At 27.1% G+C, this 26,388-nt stretch overlaps 1 protein-coding gene across 2 annotated transcripts in view; it reads right to left on the bottom strand.

The window, feature by feature from the left end:
- The window catches only part of LOC117167204 (glutamate decarboxylase), a 710,722-nt gene that overhangs the window by 625,284 nt on the left and 59,050 nt on the right, over positions 1–26,388 (bottom strand). For both annotated transcript variants that reach the window (XM_033351946.1, XM_033351947.1), the window contains 3 exons: positions 13,029–13,345; positions 8,747–8,998; positions 1,854–1,921 (listed from right to left, as the gene is read on the bottom strand). In XM_033351946.1, the coding sequence (XP_033207837.1) occupies positions 1,854–1,921; positions 8,747–8,998; positions 13,029–13,345 (637 nt within the window). The remainder of the gene's footprint in view (positions 1–1,853; positions 1,922–8,746; positions 8,999–13,028; positions 13,346–26,388) is intronic.

The following is a 26,388-nucleotide window of genomic DNA, read 5'->3' as shown; positions in this document are numbered from 1 at the left end:
TTCAATTAAATAGTTGAATTTTAGACAATAAAAAATAATTTTTCAACCAGAAGAGAACATTTACATTTTCAGAGAAGAAAATTAACTTTGAACGAAAAAACCGAATTTTTAGCAAAATAGTTAAATTTTAATTAAATATTAAGTGGAAAAATTAATACTAAACCAAACAAAACTATTTTTTATTATAATAGTTAACTTTTCTACTAATGAATTGAATTTTCAACCAAAAAAGTGATTTTTTAACGAAGAACAATAATTTTCCACAAGACAAATTATTATCAAAAAACTAGATTAATTTTTATCGAAGTAATTGGATTTTCATTTTAAAAAGATGAATTTTTAACTAAATAATTTAATTTAAGATTTAAAAACATTTAAAACCCAAAATAATATAATTTTTTTTTTGGCTAAAGAAAATTAAATTCTATGCACAAACAACACGAGTTTTTAGAAAAATAGTTAAATTTTCAGTCAAAGAGATTTATTTTCAAGTAAAATGATAAATTGAACAAAAAAATGCATTGAAAAAAAGTTAAAAATGTACCTAATGAATTGAATTTTTAACTAGTAACTTTATTTTTTAACCAAGAAAATTCATTTGCTTACAAAGAAGATGAATTTTCAAGAAAATATAAGCATTTTTACCGAAATAATTAAAGTTTTAACTAAAAGATATGAATTTTCAACCAAATAGTTAAATGTTAGGCTAGAAAAGATACACTTTCAAACATAAATATAATATTTTTATATTCAGTGAAAAAAATTATTCCTACCAAAAAAAAGTAATTTTCAGTCAAATAGTTGAATTTTTAAAACAGAGATAAATTGTCAACTAAAATTATGAATGTAAAAATTGAATTTTTCAGAAAGAAGTGCAAAATTCAACCAAATAGTTGAATTTTAAACCAAAAAAGTAATTACTTAACAAGAAGAATAATTTTTCACAATGCAAGATGAATTATTATTAACAAAATAGATCAATTTTTATCGAAGTAATTGAATTCTCGTATGAAAGAGATGCACTTTGAACAAAATAGTTGAATTTCAGATAAAAAAAGAAAAATTTTCGACCAAAAATAAAGTTCTTACATTTTCGGTGAAAAAATTTAAATTCGAAGCAGAAAAAACACGAATTGTTAGCAAAAGAGTTACATTTTCAGTTAAACAGATGAATTTTCAATTAAAATGATGAATTTGAAAAAAGGTATTTTTTAGAAAAGGGTTCAATATTCAACTAATGAGTTGAGTTTTCAACTAAGAACTTTATTCTTCTACCAAGAAAATTAATTTGTAACAAAGAAGATGAATTTTTAAAAAAATAGTTGAATTTTAGAGAAAAAACAAATTTCAACTAAAAATACGATAACTACATTCTTAGTGAAGAAAATTAAATCTAAAGCAAAAAAAAATTAATTTTCAGCAAAATAGTTCAATTTTCCATCGAAGAGGTGAATTGTTAATCAAAAATAATTAATGTTTACTCAAAAATAGTTGAATTTTCTTTTTGAGTTATGCAGTTAAAATTGAAGTGCAAAGGGCAAAGTTTCTTGAAAAATGGGAAAAATAATTATTTGTCAAAAAAGGGGGAAATAATTTAAAGACACAAGAGGGAGGGGAAATTTTTCAAAAAAAAATTTTAATAGTGTACACCGCCTAAACGATACGTGGAGCGGTACACCGCCCAAATGCGAAGTGGAACAGTATGGTATTAAGGCGTCGATATTATGCAGTATCAAGTAACATTTAAAGTGACTAAGTAGATTTTTTTAGAAATAAAATAAGATTTCCCTACAAAAAATGATATTTTGTAACAAGAAAAAATTCACTACAATTTTGTTTAGATATTTACTTACCGCTCGATTCCCGACAATCGTGGATGTCGATATTTCCTGGAAAGAAGAAGACCGCCACCCCAAGCCGCCTGAAACCACACGAATTCAGTTGAAAGCTACATGTACATTTTTTATTCTATTTCGAATATTTTATCAATTTGATCATTAACTTGAAAAATTTAATTGGTTATATTTCAAATATTTACTTAGCCCTACTTTCTAAAAAAAGTAAAATTAGGGAACTGGCTTTCACTGAATAGATATTTGCATTCCAGATAAATTTTCTGCACTTGTTTAATTTTTTTAATTAAATTAATGAGTGTAACTGGCATGTAATGAATTTTTGGGTTTTATATGGACAAAAATTATTCATTTCTGCGAAATTGTTTCTTTTTATCTGAAAAATTACATTTTTCAGAATGGACTGCCATCCCATAGCATTAGCCATTGTTATAAACAACTTTTATTAATAAATTTAATTATTTGTTTAAATAATTAAAAATCAATTAACCAATAATAAATTTGTTAAACCTATATGTCTCATAGAAGAAATTCTTCGTTGGATAATTCTCTACAGGCCCCCATACTTTCCCGTCACATTTTTTAAAACCCAAAAAAATTATTCTAAAAACTCAAAAAAGTGCTTTTTCCTCATACATTTTACTTGAGAAACTAATAAAAAATTACCAGAGTGGGCACAAAATTTGCAACGTCTTTACGACATCGTTACGACATATTACGACATCTTTACGACATCCTATGTCCATGTCGTTAAGGTGTCTTTACGATATCGTAAATAAGTCGTATGATCAGGCGATGTCTTTAGGATATCGCAAAGACACCGAAACGACATGAACATAGGATGTCGTAAAGACGTCGTAAAGACGTCATAAAGATCTCGTAACGATGTCGTAAAGACGTCGCCAAATTTTGTGCCCACTGGGACAGAATTTCTTATTCAACATTTGGAATAAAATGGTTACATATTTGCCCTTTAGAATGCAAAAAATTGTTGCCATGAATTTTTGGGCCACCCTATTGGACAACCATCATAAAATGTTCCTATTGTAAACGAAAAAACGTTCATTAAAAATAAACACCAATGTTTCGGCACGTATATGACCCGCATTATCAAGGCAAGAAAAATTTGAGCAACTCGGAACAACAACGAAACAACGACGCTCTCCCCCTGATACTTTAAAATCAATTTTCTTTTTTATTTTTAATATTATCACATCGCAACAAAAAACATAAGCAAAAAAAATCTCAAAATTTTGGATACTCATACAACACCCTTATCAAGGTAAGAATAATTTGGGCAGGTGGGAACAGCAACTGAACCACGATGCTCTCCTACTGATACCTGAGAATACCTATCTCTTCTTTATTTTTATTATTATCAAATCGCAACAAAAAAAAACATTTAAAAACATAATTACTAACGTTTCGACACTCATATGGCAATCATTATTAAATCAAAAAGAATATTAGCAGGTCGGAACACCAACGAAACCATGAGGCTCTCCCTTTTGTTACCTGAGAATCAAGTATCTTTTCAATTTTTATTATTATCAACTCGCAAAAACAAAATTTTTAATAATGCACACTTTTCGGCACTCATACAGCATCCTCATATAGGCAGGAACAATATGAGCAGGTAGGAATAGCAACGAAACTACGATATTCTTTAACTGATACCTGAGAATCAAGTCTCTTTTTTATTTTTATTATTATCAAATCGCAATAAAAAAAAATTTGGAAAAAATAATCACCAACGTTTTGGCACTGATACAGCACTCTTATCAAGGCAATAAAAATTTGAGCCGGTACGAACAGCAATGAAATCACGATGCCTCTCCTCTTGACACTCGAGAATCAAGTCTCTGTTAGATTTCTATTATTATCAAATCTCAACAAAAAAACATTTGAAAAAATAGTCACAAACGTTCCGACACTAATACAGTACCAAGAATAATGTGGGCAGGTAGGAACAGCAACGAAACCACGACGCTCTCTGCCTGTCTCTGTCTCTCTCTCTCTCTCTCTCTCTCTCTTTCTCTTTGATATGCAAAAATCAAGTTTGATCAGAGAGAGAGGGATAAAAATACATGTGCCAAAAATAATCACCAACGTTTTAGGGCAAAAAAAATCTGGGCAGATAGGGACAGCAACGAAACCATGATGCTTTCTCTCTCTCTCTCTCTCTCTCTCTCTCTCTCTCTCTCTCTCTCTCTCTCTCTCTCTCTCTCTCTCTCTCTCTCTCTCTCTCTCTCTCTCTATCGCTATCTCTATCGCTATCTCTATCTCTCTTTGATACATAAGAATCAAGTTTAATTAGAGAGAGAGAGAGAGAGCATCATGCTTTCGTTGCTGTTTCTACCTGCTCAGATTTTTCTTGCCCTAAAACGTGGATGATTATTTTTTGCACGGGTTTTTTTATTTTGATTTTCTAGTAAAATAAAAAATACGAAAAAATTTAAAAAGACAAGGAAGGGGATTTAGTTGCTTGCCTTCTAATTTTTCTTCCCTTATTTTTTTCAGAAATTCTGCACATACATTTTCGATTGTTCCTACTGACTCTTATTTTTTATTATAAATCCAGTGATATAAAAACCACATTTTGAACTAAACTTAAATTTAAATAACAATTTTGTCTCATGTGGTAGATGTGTGTTAAACGGTCAGAGGACTGACTTATAAATTTGGGATTTCCCGAATTTCCCTTCAAATTGTCAGAGGTTTTAGTACAAGGCCTGTTGCTTCTCACGTTTATTATTAACGCTAAGACCCTTGAGCTTTTGGCGTTTACGTTCCAGAATTTAACGGGTGTATAAGTACTAGACTTGAATAATATTACAATGTACTCCATTTAATCTAGCTTTTAAATCCTTTAGGTAAATAGTCATACACACTTTGTGAGACATAAGTTAAGAACCAGTTATCGTGAATTAAGGTAAACAATTCTAGTTAATTTACCATACAAAAATACGAATTTTGAATAAAATTCAAGAATTCTATCCGACAAGTTGAATAAAATTATTAAGAAAAAAGGAAACATCATTTTTTTAATTTCTAAGAAACCAGATCAACTCTAAATCTTAGTTGTTAAATTTTTAAACAAAAAAATTAATTTTCAAACAAAGATTAATTTTCTACCGAAAAAAGAAGTTTTAAGAAAATTCAAAAAGTCTCAACAAAAACGATGAATATCCAACCAAACAGATGAATTTTTAAACTAAAAGAATAATTTTCTACCGAAAAAAACGAATTTTTAACAGAATTCAAAAATGCTCAATAAAACAGTTGAATTGTCATTAAATTACTAAAGGAAAGACGCATTTCCTATTAAATTCATGAATTTGCAATCCAAAAGTTGAATTTTCATATAAAAAGATGAATTTTTAAAGAAAAATTTTAATTTACTACTAAAAAAGACGAATTTTCAATCAAATTTAAGAATTCTCAACTAAAAAATTGAATTTTTAAGAAACAAAGAAATATTTTTTTGTTTAAGTAAGTAGATTAACTTTAAAACCTAGTTGTTAAATTAAAAAAAAAAAAGATTGATTTTCTACACACAAAAAATGAACTATTAACAAAATTCAAATATTCACAACCAAAAACTTGAACTTTTATTAATTTAATAAAAAAGGACAAAATTTTCAATAAAATTCAAGAATTCTCAACCAAAAAGAGGAAGTTTTAACTGAAAAAGATAAATTTCTCAACAAAATATTCATTTAATAAAAATAAAAAAAAAACGAATTTTTAATCAAATTCGAAAAATTTTAACTGAAATGTTGAATTTTCATCTAAAAAAAATTTAATAAGTAAATTAATTTTCTACCAAAAAAACTTCAGGCAATGTATAATAATAGTATTATAAATACAAATTGTACATAAGTAATGACAAATGAAACAAAAAATAGAAAATACCAAATAGAAATATACCAAATATTAAAAAAAAAAACAATTTCAAACATTTCAGATAGATTTGAAAAATTTCACAACATTTTCAATGATTTTTCATAGATTTTAATCATTTAAAAAATATTGTCCAATGTTTATAAAATATTCGAACTATTTGAGAAAGATTTCGAATAGGTTTAAATGAATTCGCAGAGGTATAAATTATTTCCCATTCATTTCACAAAAATTTCATTAATTTAACAAACGTTCGGAAAATATTTCAAAATTTAAAATATTTCTCAAAGATTTCAAATATTTCGCAAAGATTTCGGTTAGATTTAAAATTTTCCCAAAGGCATAAATGACTTCCTAACGTTTTCAGTAATTTCACAAATATTTAAAAACCATTTCAAAAATTTGAAAAGATTTTAGAAAGATTTCATAAAGATTTTAATAATTTTCCAAAATTTTTAAAGATTTAATAACGATTTCGAATAGATTTAAAAGATTTCGCAAAGATTTCAATGATTTTCCAAAAACTCTTATCACTTCAAAAATATCATAAAATATTTGAAATGTTTCACAAAGATTTTAGATAGATTTGAAATACTTGACAAAGGCATTAATGATTTCCCAATAATTTTCATAATTTCAGAAATATTAACAAATATTTCAAAAAAATTCGCATATTTTACGAAGATTTCAAATATTTCGCAAAGATTTCGGATAGTTCGAAGAAATTTCACAAAAACTTTAATGATTTTCAAGATTTCAAGCATTTTGCAAAGATTTAAACAATTTTACAAATACCATCAAATATTTCGCCAATTTCATAAAAAATTGCAATGATATTGCAATAATTTCTCAAAGATTTCAACAATTTAAGAGATATGCCAAATATTACAAACATTATTTTAAATATTTTATAAAGTATTCAACGATTTTTTAAAGATTTCAAAGATTTCAAAAATATGATCAAATATTTATAAAATATTTGCAATACTTCAAAAAGATTTCCAAAGATATCACAAAGATTATAATGATTTCCTAAAATATCACAATGAGTTTGAAAGTTCTACTAAGATTTCGAATAGATTAGAAATATTTCACAGACTTCAAGGATTTCCCAAAAATTTCAAAGATTTCAATATTTTATCAATATTTTTGATATATTTAAAAGATTTCATAAAGATTTGAACGATTTTCTAAAGATTTTGATCATTTCAAAAATATTATAAAATATTTATAAAATATTTAAAATATTTGGCGGAGATTTCGGACAGATTTAGAAGATTTAACGAATTTCAATGAATTCTCAAAGATTTCAACAATTTCAAAAATATTTCGAAATAGTTCAAAATAATGTCAAGAATATTTCAAATATTCGACAATGATTTAAATAACTTTCCAAGGATTTCAAATTAAGAATATTTCACAAAGGCATAAATTATTTTACAAAGCTTTCAACTAGATTTTTGGCAAAATTCAAATGATCTGTTTAATTTAATCCTTCGATTTCAGAGACACTGCTTATTAGGGTGGCTCAAAAACGCTTTTTTTAAAGGGCGTAGTTTAGAGGGTTTTTATTGGAATATTTATTATCATTGGTTAATTAAGTTTAAATTATTTAAACAAATGTAATTTGTTTAAATCATTTTTATAACGTTTTTTCCCTTAAAATTATTACTATTAGTACAGTGGAATATTTAATAACATTGGTTCATACATTTTTTATTGTTTACACAAGCTTAATTTTTTTAATAAAATTTTTTATTCGTTTTTCTCTAAAAATTATTACTATTGGTCTAGTGAAATATTTATTAACATTAGTTCATTAATTTTTAATTATATAAAATGTAATTTTTTAAAAATATTTTCGTTTCGAACTTTTTACAAACAAAAATGATTAATGTGGGTCTAGTGGAATATTTATTATCATTGGTTAATTAATTTTTAATTATTTGAATAAATTAAATTTGTTTTAATAATTTTTATTAGAACATTTTTGTCCCCTTAAAATTATTACTATTAGTATAATGAAATATTTGATTACATTAGTATATTCATTTTTAATTGTTTAAAAAAATGGAAGTTGTTTAAATATTTTTTTAATTAGTTTGTTTCGTAAAAATTATTACAATTGAGCTGATGGAATATTTATTAACATTGGTATAATTAATTTCCAATTATTTAAACAAATGGAATTTTTAAAAATATTTTCGTATTGAAGTTTTTCAAAAAAAAAAATATTAATATAGGTCTAGTGGAATATTTCTTAATATTGGCTTATTAATTTTCAAATATGTAAACAAATTCCATTTGTTTAAAAAGTTCTTTATGTAATAATAATTTTTATAGCAAAAAATTAAAAACAAAATTATTCAAACAATGTTATTGAATATTCCACTATTGAAATAATAATAATTTCTAATAAAAAAAGTATTTAAACAAATATGATTTGTTTAAACAATTGAAGCCTAATCAACTAAGGTTAATATATATTCCACTAGACCAATCGTAATCATTTCTAAAGAAAAAAACTATTTAAACAAATTTTATTTGTTTAAACAATTAAAAATTAATAAACCAATGTTAATTAATATTTCACTAGACTAATCTTATTATTTTTTAGGGGAAAAACGAATTTTTGACAAAAAATCCTTCAAGCAAATTCCATTTGTTTAAATATTGAAAAATTAATTAACCAATGCTGATAAATGTTCCACTAGACGTGGAACTAGCCATCACATTTTTTCTAACCCAAAAAAATTATTCTAAAAACTAAAAAAATCGATTTTTCCCGATGCATTTTACATGGGAAACTTTAAGTCAACCTATTAAAATAAAAAAAGGGTTTTTCTTCTTTCGGATTTGGAATAAAATGGGGGGGGGGGGATCGTTGTCCCCTAGCATGCAAAAAATTATATTTATATGCCATTATATATTTTTTTAAATATTTGGACGTTAAATAAAGACGACAATTAATTTAATAAGAAAAAACTTACGTCGATGTGTAGCCACAATTTGTATTTTTGGCAGATGTCAGCAATTTCTGATATGGGATCAAAAGCTCCAATGACCGTTGTTCCAGCAGTCGCATTTACGAAGAATGGTATGTGCCCTCTAGCTTTCCGCTCAAGAATCAATTCTTCAAGCTTGGAAGGAATTAAACGGCCACGTGCATCGCTGGGCACCATGACGCAGTTGTCAGTACCCAATCCACAAACCGAAGCGCAAGATTTCACTGAGTAGTGGCACTGTTAACAAACACAAATGCAAATAAAAACCTGAACCTCAAGTGCAGGATGAGAAAAGGTAATAAATTTAAGGAAACAAAGTAAGCAACAATAATTATTCGCAGTGTTTGACAGTAACGTATTTTCACTCATTTCGACAATTCACGAAGGAGCAGCTAAGCCATGGCGTATAGTCAATTGCTTGATTTTTGCGCGTCAATCATGCGCGTGAAAATTTCAAGGTCACCTGACCACCGTGCAGTAGTGCAATCCGCCAAGAGAAGAAATTTTCTGCCCTATAGTATTCATATATAAAGTGTGTGCATATTTTGAGGTCTTAATTAAAACATCTAATTCTGTGAATACCTTTTTTTAAATAAGTGATAGTAATAATATTATTTTACATAACTAATGTGACATTTTAGATATTTAATTCTAATCTTTTCGCGGTTAATGTAAGTTTCCAGTGGGCACAAAATTTGGCGACGTCTTTACGACATCGTTACGACAACTTCACGACATCTTTACGACATCCTATGTACATGTCGTTTAGGTGCCTTTTCGATATCGTAAAGACATCGTCAGATCATACGACTCATTTACGATATCGTAAAGATACCTCAACGACATGGACATAGGACGTTGTAAAGTTGTCATAAAGATGTAACGATGTCGTAAGGACGTCGACAAATTTTGTGCCCAATGAGTTTCCCCTAAATTATCATTATTTCAGTAATCACTGGTAATTCCAGCATTAATCTATTTAGCTTAAACTTGAATTGTATTTATTAATTTAAAAGCAAATCATTATTTTTCAGTTCTAAAATCCATTCCACTCTTGAGATCCATGAGATTCGAGTAGGGACACTTGGCAGGGCGCAATATATTTAGAGGTAATTAATCATCAGGGAGAGAGCCGCTTTATTTATATTTCTTTATACCCTTATTAAAGATTGAAAGAAAATTTATATCCTCAGTTAAAAATTAATCTTTTTTTTAATTTTTTTTTGTAATCTAAAATTGAACTATTTTGTTGAAATTTTATATTTTTGTGTTGAAAATACTATTATTTTATATAAGAAATACGTCTTTTGTCTTTGAAATTCAGCAGTTTGGTTGAAAAGTCAAATATGTGATAGAAAATCAAACTTTTTGTAGAATATTTGTTCTTTTTTTTATTAGAAATAATTTTCTACAATGAAAAATTAATTTTTTGAAATGAAAGTTTACCTTTTTTTATTCCTGATTAAAATATGATCTTTTAATTTTAGAAAGTCAAATGCTTCATTTAAAATTTATGTTTAATTTATTTGTCTTAAAAATTCAACTATTTCGCGAAAGATTCATTTTTCATTAGTGAAAATGAACTTTTTAATAAAAATTAATATAATATAACTTAACGGTTCAAAATTTATCTAATTTTTTACTTATTTGTTTTGTGATTTATAGTTTAAGGAGAAAATTCATATCTTTGTTAGAAAATTAAATATTTGTATTAAAACTTCCCTTTTCGAGGAAATGATTTGGGGGGAAATGAAATTTTTGTTTAAACTTTATTATTTTCGGGTAAAAAATTCTATTGTTTTATATACAAAAATCGTCTTTTTGTCTTTGAAATTTAAGAATTTAGTTGGAAAGTCAACTATGCGGTAGAAAAATCAACTTTTTGTAAAAGATTAGTTCTTTCATTAAAAATACTTTTTATTTTGAAGGATGTTACACATTTTTTGTAGTTTTAGTAAACTTGCTTAATAGTCTTTGAATAAAACGTGGCCTAGCAGTACTTTCCATAAAGTAGGTTGCAAATTTGATGGGTGGGGGGGGGGGGAGTTAATTACTTAAATCTAGGAAGACAATTTAACTTTTTGGGTAAAAGTTCAGAATTCATTTCGATTGATCGAAAATTCTATTATTTGTTTGAAAACCCAACTGCTTTTCTCAAATTTCATTTTTTAGTTGAAGGTTTATTTCTTTGGATGAAAATTTAACCATTTTTATGAAAATTCGTTTCATGCTGGGTTAAAAACAAATCTTTTACAATGAGAGTTAAACTATTTCAATTTTGGTAAAAAATTTATCTATTTCAGGTGAAAATTAAACTATTTGCTTAAAAAAATTGTTTTTTTAGTTGAAAGTGCAAATATTTTAATTTTCAGTGCAAAAGCATTGAAAAATAAAATATTTTTCCGAAAATTAAACTCTGTTAATAATTCGTTTTTATTTTTAAAATTCGGTATATCGGAAAATGTAACTATTCCATGTTTGCTTCAAACTTTATCATATATATTGAATAAGTTGAAAAATCGTATTTTTTGATAGCTCATTAATTTTTTTGGTCTAAAATTCAACTTTTTGCTTGAAAAATCATACTGTTCGGTAGAAAATTATCTTTGCTTGTTGATAGTTCTACTTCTAGAATGAGAATCTTGTTATGAAATTCATTTTTTTTTCTTGAAACATTATTTCTTGGTTGAAAATTTAACCATTTTGATGAAAATTCGTTGCATGTTTGTTTGAAAATTAATCTTTTAAATTGACAAATAGACTATTCCTTTTTTTATGAAAAATTTATATTTTTCATCTGAAAGTTCGAATCTTTGATTAAAAAATCAAGCATTTCATTGTAAATTAACTTTTATGGTGAAAATTTTACTATTTCGTAGAAAATTTATCTTATTGGTTTCAAAAGTAAACTTTATAGTTGAATAATAATTTTGTGTTTATTGGAGATTAAACTTTTTGTAAATAATTTCTCTTTTTGGCTTTAAAATTAATTAATTTCGCTAAAAGATTATGTGCTTTGTTTTAAATTCGTCTTTTTTTTACAACATTATTCTTTAAATTATTATTATTTACTATTGAAATTTAAAACTATTTAAATTATTACTATTTACTATTTAAATTATTATTATTTAAATTACCTTTTTTTAATCCAAAAATGAAACTCCTTGTTTGGTTGAAACTTGATCATGTGCATTCAAGAACTTCAAAATTCTTGTATTTTGTTAAAACTTAGTTTTTTTTAGTAAAAAAATCTCTAACACAGACAGAACAAGAGTGAATTTTTATTGCAGGTAATTTTCAATTAGATAAAGTTAAATTTGTTTGCATCGAAACAAAACAAGATTCAATAAAGTTGTAAAAGGTAAAGTTTACTCTGAAATCACTGTGAAGATAATTTTGTTTCTTTCTGTGAATCTCCTTTGTTAAAAGTAGAACTTTTTGGTTGAATGTTGAACTATTTGGTTGGAAATTCATATATCTGGTTAAAAATTGATCTTTTGGGGTGGAAAATTATTCCTGTTTGTTGATATTTTAACTTTATGTTTGAGAATCTTGTTTAAAATTTATAACTTTTTATTAAAAACTTTCGCTGTTCTTAGAGATCCATCCTTTCTTTTTTTTAAATCCACTTTTTTTCAAAACATTTGACTTTATACTTTAAAAGCTTAACTTTTAAGTATTGAGCACTTAGTATTACTTTTCAGATTAAGGTTGGAATGCTTAATCATATTTTCGAATCGACCCGCTGCGCGAATCGATTTTTCTTTCCTCACATATTTATATTGACATTTCGGGATAATCAAATCGACCCTTCAAAATGATCGAATCGACCATCCGAAATTACCACGTTGACTCTCTGAGATAATCGAATCGACTATCCAATACGATTAAGTCAACTATTTGAGACAACGAGATCGACCATCTGAGATGTCCAAATCGACCCTTCAAAATGATCGGGTCAGCCAGTTTCAGATGATCGAGACGACGACCCGAAACGATCGAGTCGACTTTCCGAGATTGTCGATTTGGACCTCTTGTTTTAACATTCTAGAGATAGTCGCTTTAGCTTCGATATAACTTTGAGATTAGGGTTAGAATCATACACTGCTGAAAACGGTATTACTGTGATTATTTTAATAATTACTTAATATATTTTAAAAATCAATTTCTTTTCAAAAGCTGCAATTTTTTATAATAAAGGATCCAATAGAGTTGACCAACAAAAAGGAATTTAAGAAAGTGAATTATTTGCGATGATTAGTCTTACCTGATCAGATGTAAACATGACGAGTTGACCGCCTACAGCAGCAAGTCCTCGCTCTTTGTATTGAGGGAACATTTTGTGTCTGGCTGCAAGGAAAGCATAAAGGTTGCTGATGGATCCCCCGGGGGCAAGGATGGAATCACCACTATTCCAGCCGATAAGCTCGCGCATTTTTTGTAATACGATGTGTTCCATGAGAATAAAGACTGGGGCAATTTCGTACGTGAACATGTTCGTGTTTGCAGTCGCAGTGAGCCATTCACCAGCCATCGAGACAAGGTCCAGACCACAAGAGAGTTGATTGAAGAAGTGCGGATGTCCTGCAAACAAATACAATATACATAGAGTGAAAGAATCTAAACAGGTTTTATGCCACACTCGACCGAAACGACCACCTTTTGCCCCTGGAAATAGGGGCGAAAGTAGCATATATTTCGCGGACACCACATTTGCGGGGCGAAAGAAAAATTAGCGGGGCGAAAGTTAAATTAGCGGGACGAAAGTAAAGTTTGAGGGGCGAAAATAATAGTCTATGAGAATTCCAGGCGCGAGCAATGCTATAGAAAAATGCTATTAAAAAATATTATTAATCCTCAAAAGGCACACTGGTACGTATTCGCACTCCACACATTTTTAAAGGGCTGATATTTTTTCTAGAATTATTTTCAAGGTTTCTTTCCAGTATATTAAACATTTTTATAACGACGCAAATAAACCACGCGTAAACATTCGCCTGCGAGCAGCCAAGTTAGTGACTAAACATTTCTAATGGTACAAATTCGCACTAGTGTGTGGTTAGAGGGTGCCGAGTCGTGTTTTAGAAAAAATCGTATAACGCTGTTTCTGTGTCTGAAACAAGATCTTTGATGAAAAGGTAAGTTGTTCAGAACTGTGTGTAAAAAAAGGAAATATTGTAAAAAATAATAAATAACATTTCATGTGTCAGTGAAAATATTGCATAAAGAGCACAAATCTTACAATTGATCACTATTTTTATTCTCTAAATTTATATGATAATTTTTTTTCAACAATCTTTTTTTTTATTTATTAAGAATGGCGGATGAAGTAAGTCTTTACAATTTCCATAGTTCTAGAACGGTTCTACAGGAATGTTTTCAAAATAAAATAGTGTTAATTTTTTTCTTAAACGTAAATAATAAAACTTTGTCTGGCACAGGTCACTGATTAATCTTTTTACAAATCACCTATTTGGTTAAAAAACTAAAGCATTTTCAAAATCAGAGCGTATACTTCACTTTTTATTATTTTTCAAACGTTCTTTTTTTAATCGTTTGGTGGTCGTTTAGCTGTTTTTTTTAACATTTTCTGATCAAAATTACAAAAACTACACCGTTTTCAAAATGGAGTGCCAAACGATCCCAAAAAGAATGTTTAAAAAATATTAACAAGTGAAGTGCAGCGTAAATTGGGCACTTCATTTTGAAAATAGGTTAGCTTTTGTAAGCACCAAACGAGCACCAAACGAACACCAAACGACCATTAAACGATTCCACAAAGAATATTTGAAAAATAACAAAAGCAAAATTTACACCCTGATTTTGAAAATGCTGTACTTTTTGTAATTTACCAAACAGAAAAAAAACCTCAACAAAACGACCCTAAAATCATTTTTGAAAAATATCAAAAAGTGAACTTTACACCCTGACATTGAAAATTCTCTAGTTTTTGTAATGCTTATCACGAAATAGAAAAAACCAACAGCAAACGATCATCAAACGACCACACAGAGAATCCAAAAAGAATATTTGAAAAATATCAAAAAGTAAATTTTACACCCGGATTCGGAAAATGCTGTAATTTTTGTAATTTTAAATACAAAACACAAAAAAACCAGGACCAAACGACCACCCAGCGACTAACAAACGATTCCAAAAATAATTTTCGAAAAATATCAAAAAGTGAAGTTTACACCCTGATTTTCGAAATGCTGTAGTGTTTGTAATGTTTACCACCAAGCAGAAAAAAACCAACACTTAACGACCACAAAATGACTGCAAAAGAAGCAAAAAAGAATATTTTAAAAATACCAAAAAGTAAAGTTTACACCCTGATTTTAAAAATTCTCTAGTTTTTGTAATGTTAACCAGCAAACATAAAAAAATACCACCAAACGACCCCAAAAAGAATTTTTGAAAAATGTCAAAAAGTGAAGCTTACACCGTCATTTTGAAAATGCTCTAATTTCTGCAATGTTAACCACAAAACATAAAAAAAAAACCAGTGCCAAACGACCATTAAACGACCCCAAAAAGAATTCTTGAAAAATAACGAAAAGTGAAGAGCAACGTGAAGTTAGCACTCCATTTTGAAAATGGTGTATTTTTTGTAATTTTGACCGTAAACGTAAAAAAAAGTCAAAGTCATCACGTGCACCCTTTTTGTTTCAAAAGAATCACAAATCCATAATAAACTTTGAAAGTTTCCAAATCTGCTGTCGTACTATCAATCGAGCTGGATTAATTACTCTTGAATATTCGGCAATCATGAATCACAGAGTTCAAACTCCATTAAGAACCGTCAACCACAGCGTAACGTAAATTTGATAATTAATAGTTTTGGTGGGAAATAGCACGCTCCGAAAAGTAGTCAACTGGCATTGAGTTGATGGCTTAAAAGGTTGCTTCGTGCCAAAGGTTAAAGGCGAAAAAGAGGGAACGTAGAAAGAGAGATAAAGAGAGAGAGAGAGATTTAAGCTTCGCCCTGAGTACGTTGTCATTCGCTCGAATGAACATCGCGCTCGGATCAAGCCTAATGCTTCTGTTTGATGGGACCTGGGGAACAAGGCTTACGCCTTCCTCTCTCGCATACCGGGTGTTCTGGATTACGCAATGCGTTCGAGTACGTTTGCAAATAATCCATTAAAATGCTAGGGGTTGTCCAACCTGACACTAATAGTAATGCTTGATGCTTCAAGACATATTGCCTTGTCTGCATTATTGCTGAACTGCAGATTCGGCCCCAGTGGGCCAAAAAATTGAGGATGTCCTAGAGACGTCTTTGGGACATCCAAAGGACGTCTTTTATAACAAATGTTTTGGACATACTAAGGATGCCCTTCAAAGTCTAATGTCAGTAAGAAAGATGTCCCGAGATCGTCCATGTCTTGAAGACGTCCTTAGGTCATCTTTAGGATATTAAACATCTTAGAGACGTTCATTGGGCTGATATAGGACGTCCTGCAAACGGCCCAATGACAGTTTTAGGATATTCGTGGTTTTGTGCCCACTGGGTATCTGATGACTTTGCAAAATGATAACTCAATTGTCCCAATCGAATTCGTATAGAGAGTGCTAAGATTTCCTTGAGATTGCAGGGAGTGTCGAGATCAGACTCGGCTTTACTCGGCGGCGTTCGGATAGAGTCGGCTGTCAGTTAGCCTCACCGAGGCAGTGTGTGCATCGCGAATTTGTGAATGCTTCGTGGTCTGAATGCTCCACGCTTGGCGAAATATTTCCCAGATTTCTGAGAGGCCCAAGAGTTCCTCAAAGAATTCTCCTAATATTTCGAACGCGGCAATCTAAGATTTCACAATGAGCAGCCGCTCGGTAGGAAATTTAGCCATACGATTCGTTTTTAAACTCTTAGAAAGCTTAGGAATCATCCATAAACTAAGTTACCAAATTTGAGTGATTTTTGACCTCCTCCAACCCTCTTTTAAAACCATTGATTTATTTATAAACTCCCCCCCTCCCCCTAACCCAATTTTAGGCCTATACTAATTTTTCTTTTGTTTTTAATGCGAGTCAAGAATTATAAACTTCGGTGATAAATTAGCAACTAACAATGGAAATTTCATTATGATAGTAATTGTTGAAACATGCTTACTTAAATTTGTTTTGTCAGTTAATTCAGGAATGTTTAAACTATGAAAATTACATTGTTAACCAAAAATGGAGTAGTTAAACTTTTCGTTTAAAAGAGTTTGAATGGTGAAAAAACGAACTTTCTAGCAAAAAATTGATTTTTTTAGTAAATTATTGAACTTTAAAAACAAAATGACGAATTTTCTATACAAAGCAGTTGAGTTTTTAACTAAACTAGAATAAATTTCAACAACAAAAATTTTTAACAAAAGAGTGCAATATTCAACCTGAGTTAAATTTTTGACTATAACTTTAAATCGTCAACCAAAAATGCATTTTTAAGAAAGTAATTCAACTTAAAAACCTATTTATTAAATTTTTAATCAAAAAATGAATTTTTATAGAAAAGAGGAACTTTGTAGCAAAAAAAAAAAATTTTTGGCGAAATTCAAGAATTCTTAAAAAAAAGTCGTATTTTAAAATTTAAAAAAAATGAATTTTTCGTCAAACAGATTAATTTCTCAACGAAAAAAAATTTTAATGTAATAAAATTTAAGAATTCTAAACCAAAAACTTGAATTTTAAACTCAAACAGCTAAATTTTAAAACAAAACGATTAATTTACCTACCAAAAATATATATTGTTAATGGAATTCACGAATTATCAATCAAAAAGTTGAAGTTTGAAAAAATTTTTTTTGCAATTTTTAAAAAAGTAGTTCAATTATAAAACCTAGTTTTGAAATTTTTATACAAAACGATTAATTTTCTACCGAAAAAAACGAATTTTTAACCAAATTTTTAAATTCCCAACCAAAAAGTTGAGGTTCCAAAAGATTAATTTGTAAGATAAAAGATTAATTTGCCAACAAAAAACAAGAAATTTCAATAAAATTCAAGATTTCTTAATCAAAAAATTAAATTGTCAACTAAAAACATGAATTTTTAAACGCAAACATTAATTCACTATCGAAAAAGACGAATTTGCAATAAAATTAAAAAATTCTGAATCAAAGTTGAATTTTCAACAAAGAAGTTCAATTTCCAATCAAAGGGATGAATTTTTAATTAAAATTTTGAATCATCTACCAAAAAGAATTCATTTTTAAGAAATTATTATAACTGAAAAAGCTATTTATTGAATGTGTAATCAAAAGGATGAATTTTTACAGAATAAGATTAATTTTCACCGAAAAAAAAAAAATTTTGATGAAAGTCATGAATTGCTAAACAAAAAGTTGAGCTATAAAATAAAAAAGATTAATTTACAACCAAAAAAGACCAATTTTCAATAAAGTTCAAGAATAATCGATCAAAAAGTTCAAGTTTTAAGAATGAAAGAAAAATATTTTATTTTTTTATTTAAACGAATGTAGTTTACCTTTCAAACCTACTTGTTAAATTTTTAATCAAAAAGATTAATTTTCTTCCGGAAAAAAACGATTTTTTTTTTAATGTCAAGAATTCTCAAACAAAAAGTTGAATTTTTAAATAAAAAAGATGAATTAAAAAAATATATTAATTTACCAGCAAAAACCACAAATTTTCAATAACATTAAAGAATTATCAACCAAAAAGTTCAAGTTTTAAGAAAGAAAGACATTTTTTTGAATTTTTAAGAAAGTAGTTAAACTTTCAAACATTTAAGCTGAATTTTTAAACAAAAATATTACATTACTACCAAAAAAGACGGATCTGTAATAAAATTCCAGAATTATAAACAAAAAGTAGCATTTTCAACTAACAAAGAAGAATTAAAAAATATATATTAATTTTATACCAAAAAGATTAAGTTTCAATAAAGAAAGAAAAATAATATATATTTTTTTATTTATCAAAAAATGAGTTTAACTTTCAAACCTACCAATTTTCAGCTAAAAAAGATGAATTTTCAACGGAATAGTTACAATTTTCACCAAAAGAGTTCAATTTTTAAATCAAATAACACATCTTGAAAGAAATTGTTAACAAAGTTGTTAAACTTAAAACGGGATATTTAAATCAAATTTTCCAGAAAAATTAAATAATTACATTTTCAATGCAAAATACCAATAATCAATAAAAAAGAAGTTTTCAGCAGATTATTTTAATTTGAGCGAAAAACAATTTTTTTAACTAAAATGATGAATCTTTAAAAAAAACTGGTTAACAAAGTAGTTCAACCTAAAATGGAATAGTTAGATTTCTGATAAAGAAAATGAATTTCCAACATAAGAGATAAATTTTCAATTAAAATTGTAAATTCTCAACTGAAAAATTTCGTTTTTTTCAAAGCAAATTATAATTAACAAAGTGGTTAAACTTTCAACCAATTAGTTTAATTTCGAACCATAAAAGATCAATTTTCAACAAAAAACTGATACAGTTACATTTTCATTCAAAAAGATTAATTTCAAAAAAGAAGGAATTTTCAGCAAAATAGTTAAATTTTTAAGAAAAGAGATGAATTTTCAACTAAAATGATGCATCTTCAATCAAATAACTTCTTAACGATTTATTTTCATTTCAAAACAAATAATCGTATTGTTAACCAAAAAAGGCGAATTTTTAAATAAAAATGAAAAAGTTACATTTTCAATAAAAAATATTAATAAAAAAAAAGGAATTTTCAACAGAGTAGTTACATTTTTAAGAAAAACGATGAATTTTCAACTAAAATGATGAATCTTCAATAAAATTATTTTAACCATTGTATTTTTAACCAAAAAAGGTGGATTTTTAACTAAAAGTGAAGTTGTTGCACTTTTAACGATTGTCGATTGTACGATTGTTAATTCAATATGTGAAACTGCTTTGCTTTCCTAATTAAAAATTAGTAACTAACAAGGGAACCTTTACGTATGCTTTTTTTTTAATTGATAATTTCCTCAATGAAAGGTCTGTACCAAAGGTTTTCTGAGAAAAATCTAGAAGGCGCAATTTTGACAGAACTTTTTCTTTCTATAATTGAAAAAGTATTTATTAAAAATTTTAAATAAAGAATTTTAATAAAATGCACAGTTGTCCAAACGAGTGTATAATAAAAATTCGATACACAGAGTTTTTATAGAAAAAAAGGAATGAATAATTATCAAATGGCATAATTATATTAAATCTTTTTCAAAAGTGGAATAAACAAGCATTTTGATAAATGAAAAAAAAAATTTTTCATGTACGGATGGCGGGAATCGAACACTAAACTTTGCGGCTATTAGCCCAGCTGATAGCGTCTTCATTAAGGAGAGTTTTAATTTAAACAAAAAATAGCGGAACTGAATGATTAATTTCTCTAGTAATCACCCCACATGTGAAGTTTTCGAAAGTCATCCTGCATATTTCTACCCACACAAACACACAAAGGGGCTAATAAATGGGAAGATTCGTACGTAAATTTACCCTAACCATATCCACTGAGCAAAATTTCCACCCGAGTCGCGGCCGGTGAAGATATTGCCCTACATATTGCTTTTTCGAAGCCCTCGGGTTTCGCTTGTTGCATTCTGGATTCCACAGCCGGTGCTTTTCGTATCTGCGAGGGGAAACCGGACCCCAAATACCAAAGTTGTACGTCAATCAGAACGTAATTCCGGAAGATTAAACTGCTCTGTTATTCGAAGAACTCGATACTCCCCTTCGTTGTAGAGAGACAATATTTCCAGATAATCCGCAACAACATTTTTCGTAAATTCTCAATCTTTCAAATTAGATACGGTCTCAAAAAGGGAAATTTCAGAATTACAGTTCTGCAGTCATCACAGTACCTATTGCCGTCAAAAAAAGGTGAATAGGTGACATTTTTTTCTAAAATAGGTAACAAATAGGTGATAAACAAATGTAAATTATGTGATTTGTTGTAAGCTGAGAGATGCCCAGAAGTTTTTTCAAAAACAAGAATAGAAACTATTTTTTTGCAAAACCATTTAATTGTTTACATCATAGTTAAATCCGTTAAAAAATCGTTGATTTTTCAAACAAAAAAGATGAATAGTCTGCATTTTTAAACCATAAAAATGAACTTTTATGGTTTAAAAATGCAGTCTATTAAAAAATTTGGTATAAAATTCAACTATGGTATCAAATTCAACAACGATAAAAACGAATTTTCTGCAAAAAAGTTGAATTTTATACCAAATTTTTTAATTTTCAACAAATAGTTTAATCCTCAACCAAAATAGATAAATCTTTAACTATGAAGTTGCATTTTTAACCAGAACGAGATGAAATTTCTACCAAAAAGTGAATTTTCTACCAAGAAAAAATGTTCAGTGAAGAATGAAAAAGAATGTTAAGCAAATTGTTAAATTTTCAACAAAAAAGATTAATGTTTATCAAAAAATTTTATAGTTGATATTTTCACTACAAAACTTGAATAAAAAATAAAAAACAGTTAGATTTGACCGAACAGTATATATTTTTAACATGACTGGATTTTGAAAAAAAGGAGATGGTTTTCGACCAAAAAAGACGAATTTTCAACAAAAAAAACATAATTTTTTAACCAAAATTTGAATTTTCAACCAAAAATGGAGTAGATAAACTTTCATTGAGAATGAATTTTCAATCAAAACAAAAACGAATTTTCTACAAAACATCTTAATTTTATACCAATTTGTTGATTTTTCAAGACAAAAAGCCTAATTCTCTATCAATCAATTTAATTTTAAAAACAAGAGCATGAAATAACAACAAAAAGTTAATTTATAATCAATCAGTTGACTTTTCATGCAAAATATTTGAAATTGTAGTTTAAAAAAACTTGTTCACATCAAAACCAATTTTTAATTTAAATCCTTAGCCAAAAAAAACGAACTTTCAACTAAAATTATGAATGTTTAACGAGAAAAAAATGAAATTAAAAAATATATTGTTCAACTTTTAACCAAGGAGTGAAATTTTTAATGAATAATTTTTTTGGTTTAAAATTCGACTTTTTCGTTACAAATTCTACTATTTAGTTGTTGAAACGTAATCGTTTTTGGTCAAAATATTTGCTTTTGAAAAAATTCATATTTTTTTATGGAAAATTTATCTTTTGGTAGAAAATTCTTTTTTTTTAGTTGTTGAAAATTCACCTTTTATATTTGAGACTTAATAATTTTTGTTGAGAAGTGTACTATTATATTTTTGGTGTTTAATTCAAAATTCGACAAATTGGTTGACAGCTTATTTATTTTATTAAAAATTGAACTAGGTTCTTAAAAAAAATTGTTTTTTGTTACAATTAACCTCTTGAGTCGAAAAATTTATTTTGATTGAACGTCAGTTCTTTTTATCAAAAATAAAACAAAAACAACATTATATTTGTTTTTCAGAATTAATCTGAATTTAACTATTTTGTTAAAAAGTTATATTCTTTTGTCTAAAATTCATCCTTTTGGGTCTTTTTGGGTGAAAAATTCAAATATTTGCTAAAAAAAATAAAATCATCTTTTGACGAAAATCCATTTCTTGGTTAAAAAGTCGACTGTTTGGTTGAAAATTTAACAATTTTGTTTGAAAGTCATCTTCTTTGGTTAGAAATTAATCCTTTTTGGATTAAAAGCTAATTATTTTTTGTTGAAAAAAATTATATTTTAATTTTATAATTAATCTAAATTCAACTATTTTCTTAAAAAGTAATCGTTTTTTATCAATGTTTCAACTGATTTATTACACACTTGTATTTTTGGATTGAAAATCAATCCATTTGGTGTAAAAATCTTCATTTGTTAGAAATATCGTATTTTTTAGTTGAAAATTCGTTTTCCTTGCTTCAAAATTAAGCTGGCTTGTAAAATATTCATCTTTTTAAATTAAAAATTTAAGATTATCTTTGAAAATGCAACTCTTCCTGCTTGAAGTTTAATCTTTTTTGTTTGAAAATTCGACCATTTGGTTCAAGATTCGTCGATTGGAAAGGTGTAATAAAAACTGTATTTTGTGTGCAAGTTGAAATTTTAAATAAAATTGTACTTTTTCAACTAAAAAAGGGTGTCAAAAGATGAGAAATCCCAAAATAGGAGAAAAAGGTGATAAAATCCTAAAATAGGTTAAAAAATTAAAATCATTTTTATTCTACGTTTTTTTTTAAATTTTCACTTTCATTTATATAAACTTTATTTGTTAGTAACGTTTTATACTAATTTAAAAAAAATTAAAACGCATTCACGTATAAATCTAGAAATTAAATAAATAATGAATTAATGTCACCTAATTTGAATAAACTAAATTTTATTCTTCAATTAAATTAATATTTTATAGGAATTATTCAGCTCATAATTAATTAATTATTTCATCATATGAAAAGCATTAAGCAATCATTTTCATTGATTGATTTCAAATCGTAGATTTCAAATTATTTATGTCTTACGGTCCAATCGTAAATCGAAAAAATAAATATGAGTCAAAAAAACATGTTCTTCGAAACTACAGATATTTATTTAATAGCAAAAACTCCTTTCAAAACTTCCTGACGTTTCAGTACACATGCGTACCTTTTTCAAAGGTTCTTAAACCTAAATAATTATATTAAAAATTAGTAATTTTAGTACGAACAAATATGATGGATAATTACGTAGATTCGAATACATTGTTACCTGAGTTGATGATTGTTTAAATAGTCAAACAGATCAATTTTCAGTAAAAAAAAAAGGAACATTTCAGTCAATAGTTTTAAGAAAATTAATTAAAAATTTAGTCATTTTTTGAAGTCTCAAACAATTTTTTCGAGACTTCAATCGATTACAACTACATTTTTTAAAATTATACGAGAAAACAAAATTGGCGTAGGTTAGGACGGACGAACAGAAATTGACAGTTTTAGAAATACATGAAGAATACGTAATGAACGATGATGTAATAGGCAAGTTTTCATTGAAAACCACTGATGTGGAAGCGCGTAATTGAGTTTAAATTTGAAATATGAAATTATAAAAATTTTTTTAATTTTTAAAAAATGTGTATATGTACACATCCACACATATGCATATATAAATTTTCAATGGAATCCACGTCCTTTCTTCTTGACTAATAATTATCTAATGTATTAGTGTTTTTAAAATAAACATTAATATTAAATTTTTTAAGTGAATTTCTTAATCTTTCTGATAGGCCCTGAATGTAAGGCAAAGTAACATTTAAATTAAATCTATTGTAAGTATCCCTCCAATTTCTTTTTTTGTTAATTTTTTTACTGTTATTGTAAATCTCATGAATTCGTTCTTTAATGATGTCATTTACAAACTCAAGAGGATAGTTATTCACACAAAAGAGATTGTGAAGTTGGGAATTTTAACACAGGTTTGTTACAACATTCTTGGAATTTCAATCATTACTTTGATTTTGATTTTAAACGTATTAAAATATTAGCTACAGAAAAAAATACGTATCAACGACGTATTATTGAGTCTATTTTTATAAACAAATATCGTAAAATTTCTGTTAATTTACAGACTGAAATTCTAAATATCAATAAAATTTACCAGAGTATTATAAAATAATGTTTTTAATATTAATCATCTCTGTATGTATATATGTATGTATGCTATATGTGTGTATATATATATATATGCATACGTGTGGATGTGTACATATACACTTTTTTTTTTAATTTTTAAAAAATTTTTTAAATTTCTTATTTCAAATTTAAACTCAATTACGCGCTTCCACATCAGAGGTTTTCAATGGAAACTTGCCTATTACATCATCGTTCATTACGTATTCTTCATGTATTTCTAAAACTGTCAATTTCTGTTCGTCCGTCCTAACCTACGCCAATTTTGTTTTCTCGTACAATTTAAAAAAATGTAGTTGTAATCGATTGAAGTCTCGAAAAAATTGTTTGAGACTTCAAAAAATGACTAAATTTTAATTAATTTTCTTAAAACTATTGACATTGAAATGTTCCTTTTTTTTTACTGAAAATTGATCTGTTTGACTATTTAAACTATCATCAACTCAGTTAACAATGTATTCAAATCTACGTAATTATCCATCATATTTGTTCTTACTAAAATTACTAATTTTTAATATAATTATTTAGGTTTAAGCACCTTTGAAAAAGGTACGCATGTGTACTGAAACGTCAGAAAGTTTTGAAAGGAGATTTTTGCTATTAAATAAATATCTGAGTTTCGAAGAACAGGTTTTTTTGACTCATATTTATTTTTTCGATTTACGATTGGACCGTAAGACATAAATAATTTGAAATCTACGATTTGAAATCAATAAATATCAACGGTCGAAGAAAGGATTGATTTGTTTCATCAAGTCATTTTACCATTTTCATTGAAGCATTCTATTAATTTTTTCGTTATTTTTTCTTAAAATTAACAAGAGCATTTCTATATGTTTAATTTATTAATAACCTTGATAACTGACTTCGAAAAAATTGAAATTATTTACTTATAATTTTGAAAATTGAATTTACATACTTATTTCACTTTACAAGCATCAGAAAGACCATATAATTGTAATAGAAATATTGTGAAGAGAAAATGAACTTTTATTGTAAAAGTAATAACTAATATTGAATTAAATAATCTGAAAGTATGGTTATGAAAATGTGTAATATATAATTTAGGGCAATCATTTGCGGTAATGTTACCATAAATTACCAAGAATTTCATAAAATTCCCGAAATATCTCAAAACGTTTAAAATGAAATTTTTTGTATTTTACGGTAAGTTACCAGATTTACCTATCAAATTACCATAAATAACCCAAAATTTCGATCAATTTTCGGAAATTTATAAACAATTTTAAGTTGAGTTTTGGGCAATATATGGTAAGTTACGATAAATTACCTGTTATATTGCCATAAACTACCCCAAAATTCATTAAATATCAGAAAAATTTATAATAATGTTTAAAATATAATTTAAGGTAACTTATCGTAACTTACTACAAATTACCTGTAAAATTACCAAACATGACCGAAAATTTTCATAAATTTGCGCAAATTTATAGACATTTTTAAGTTAAATTTTGGGCAATATATGGTTAGTCACCAGATTTGCCTATAAAATTATTATAAATAACCCAAAATTTCCATAAATTTCCGGAAAGTTATAGACATTTTTTAATTGAATTTCGGGTAATATATGTTAAGTTACCATAAATTACCAAATAATTTAAAAAATTTTAGGAAACATGTCAAAATGTTTAAAATTAAATTTTTGGTAATTCATGGTAAGTCATCCGATTTACTTATAAAATTACCATAAATGACAGATAATTTCCATAAATTTTCGGTAATCTATAGACATTTTTAAGTTGAATTTTTGTCAACTTATTGAAAGTTACCATCAATTACCTGTACTATTACCATAAATTACCTAAAAATTTCATAAGTTTCAGGAAATTTATGAAAATGTTAAAAATATAATTTTGTGTAATTTATTATAATTTACCATATATACCTTAAAATTACCATAAATGACCGAAAATTGCGATTAATTTCCGGAATTTTATAGACATTTTCAAGTTGAATTTTGGGCAATATGTAGTAAGCTACCATAAATTACCTCTGATATTACCATAAATTACCCAACAATTTCATAAATTTCAGTACATTTATAAAA

This window comes from Belonocnema kinseyi, chromosome 2, assembly GCF_010883055.1.
Source record: "Belonocnema kinseyi isolate 2016_QV_RU_SX_M_011 chromosome 2, B_treatae_v1, whole genome shotgun sequence".
Taxonomy (NCBI): Eukaryota; Metazoa; Arthropoda; class Insecta; order Hymenoptera; family Cynipidae; genus Belonocnema; species Belonocnema kinseyi.
The sequence above is the reverse complement of the archived record's forward strand: the minus strand, read 5'-3'. Positions and strand labels throughout refer to the sequence as shown.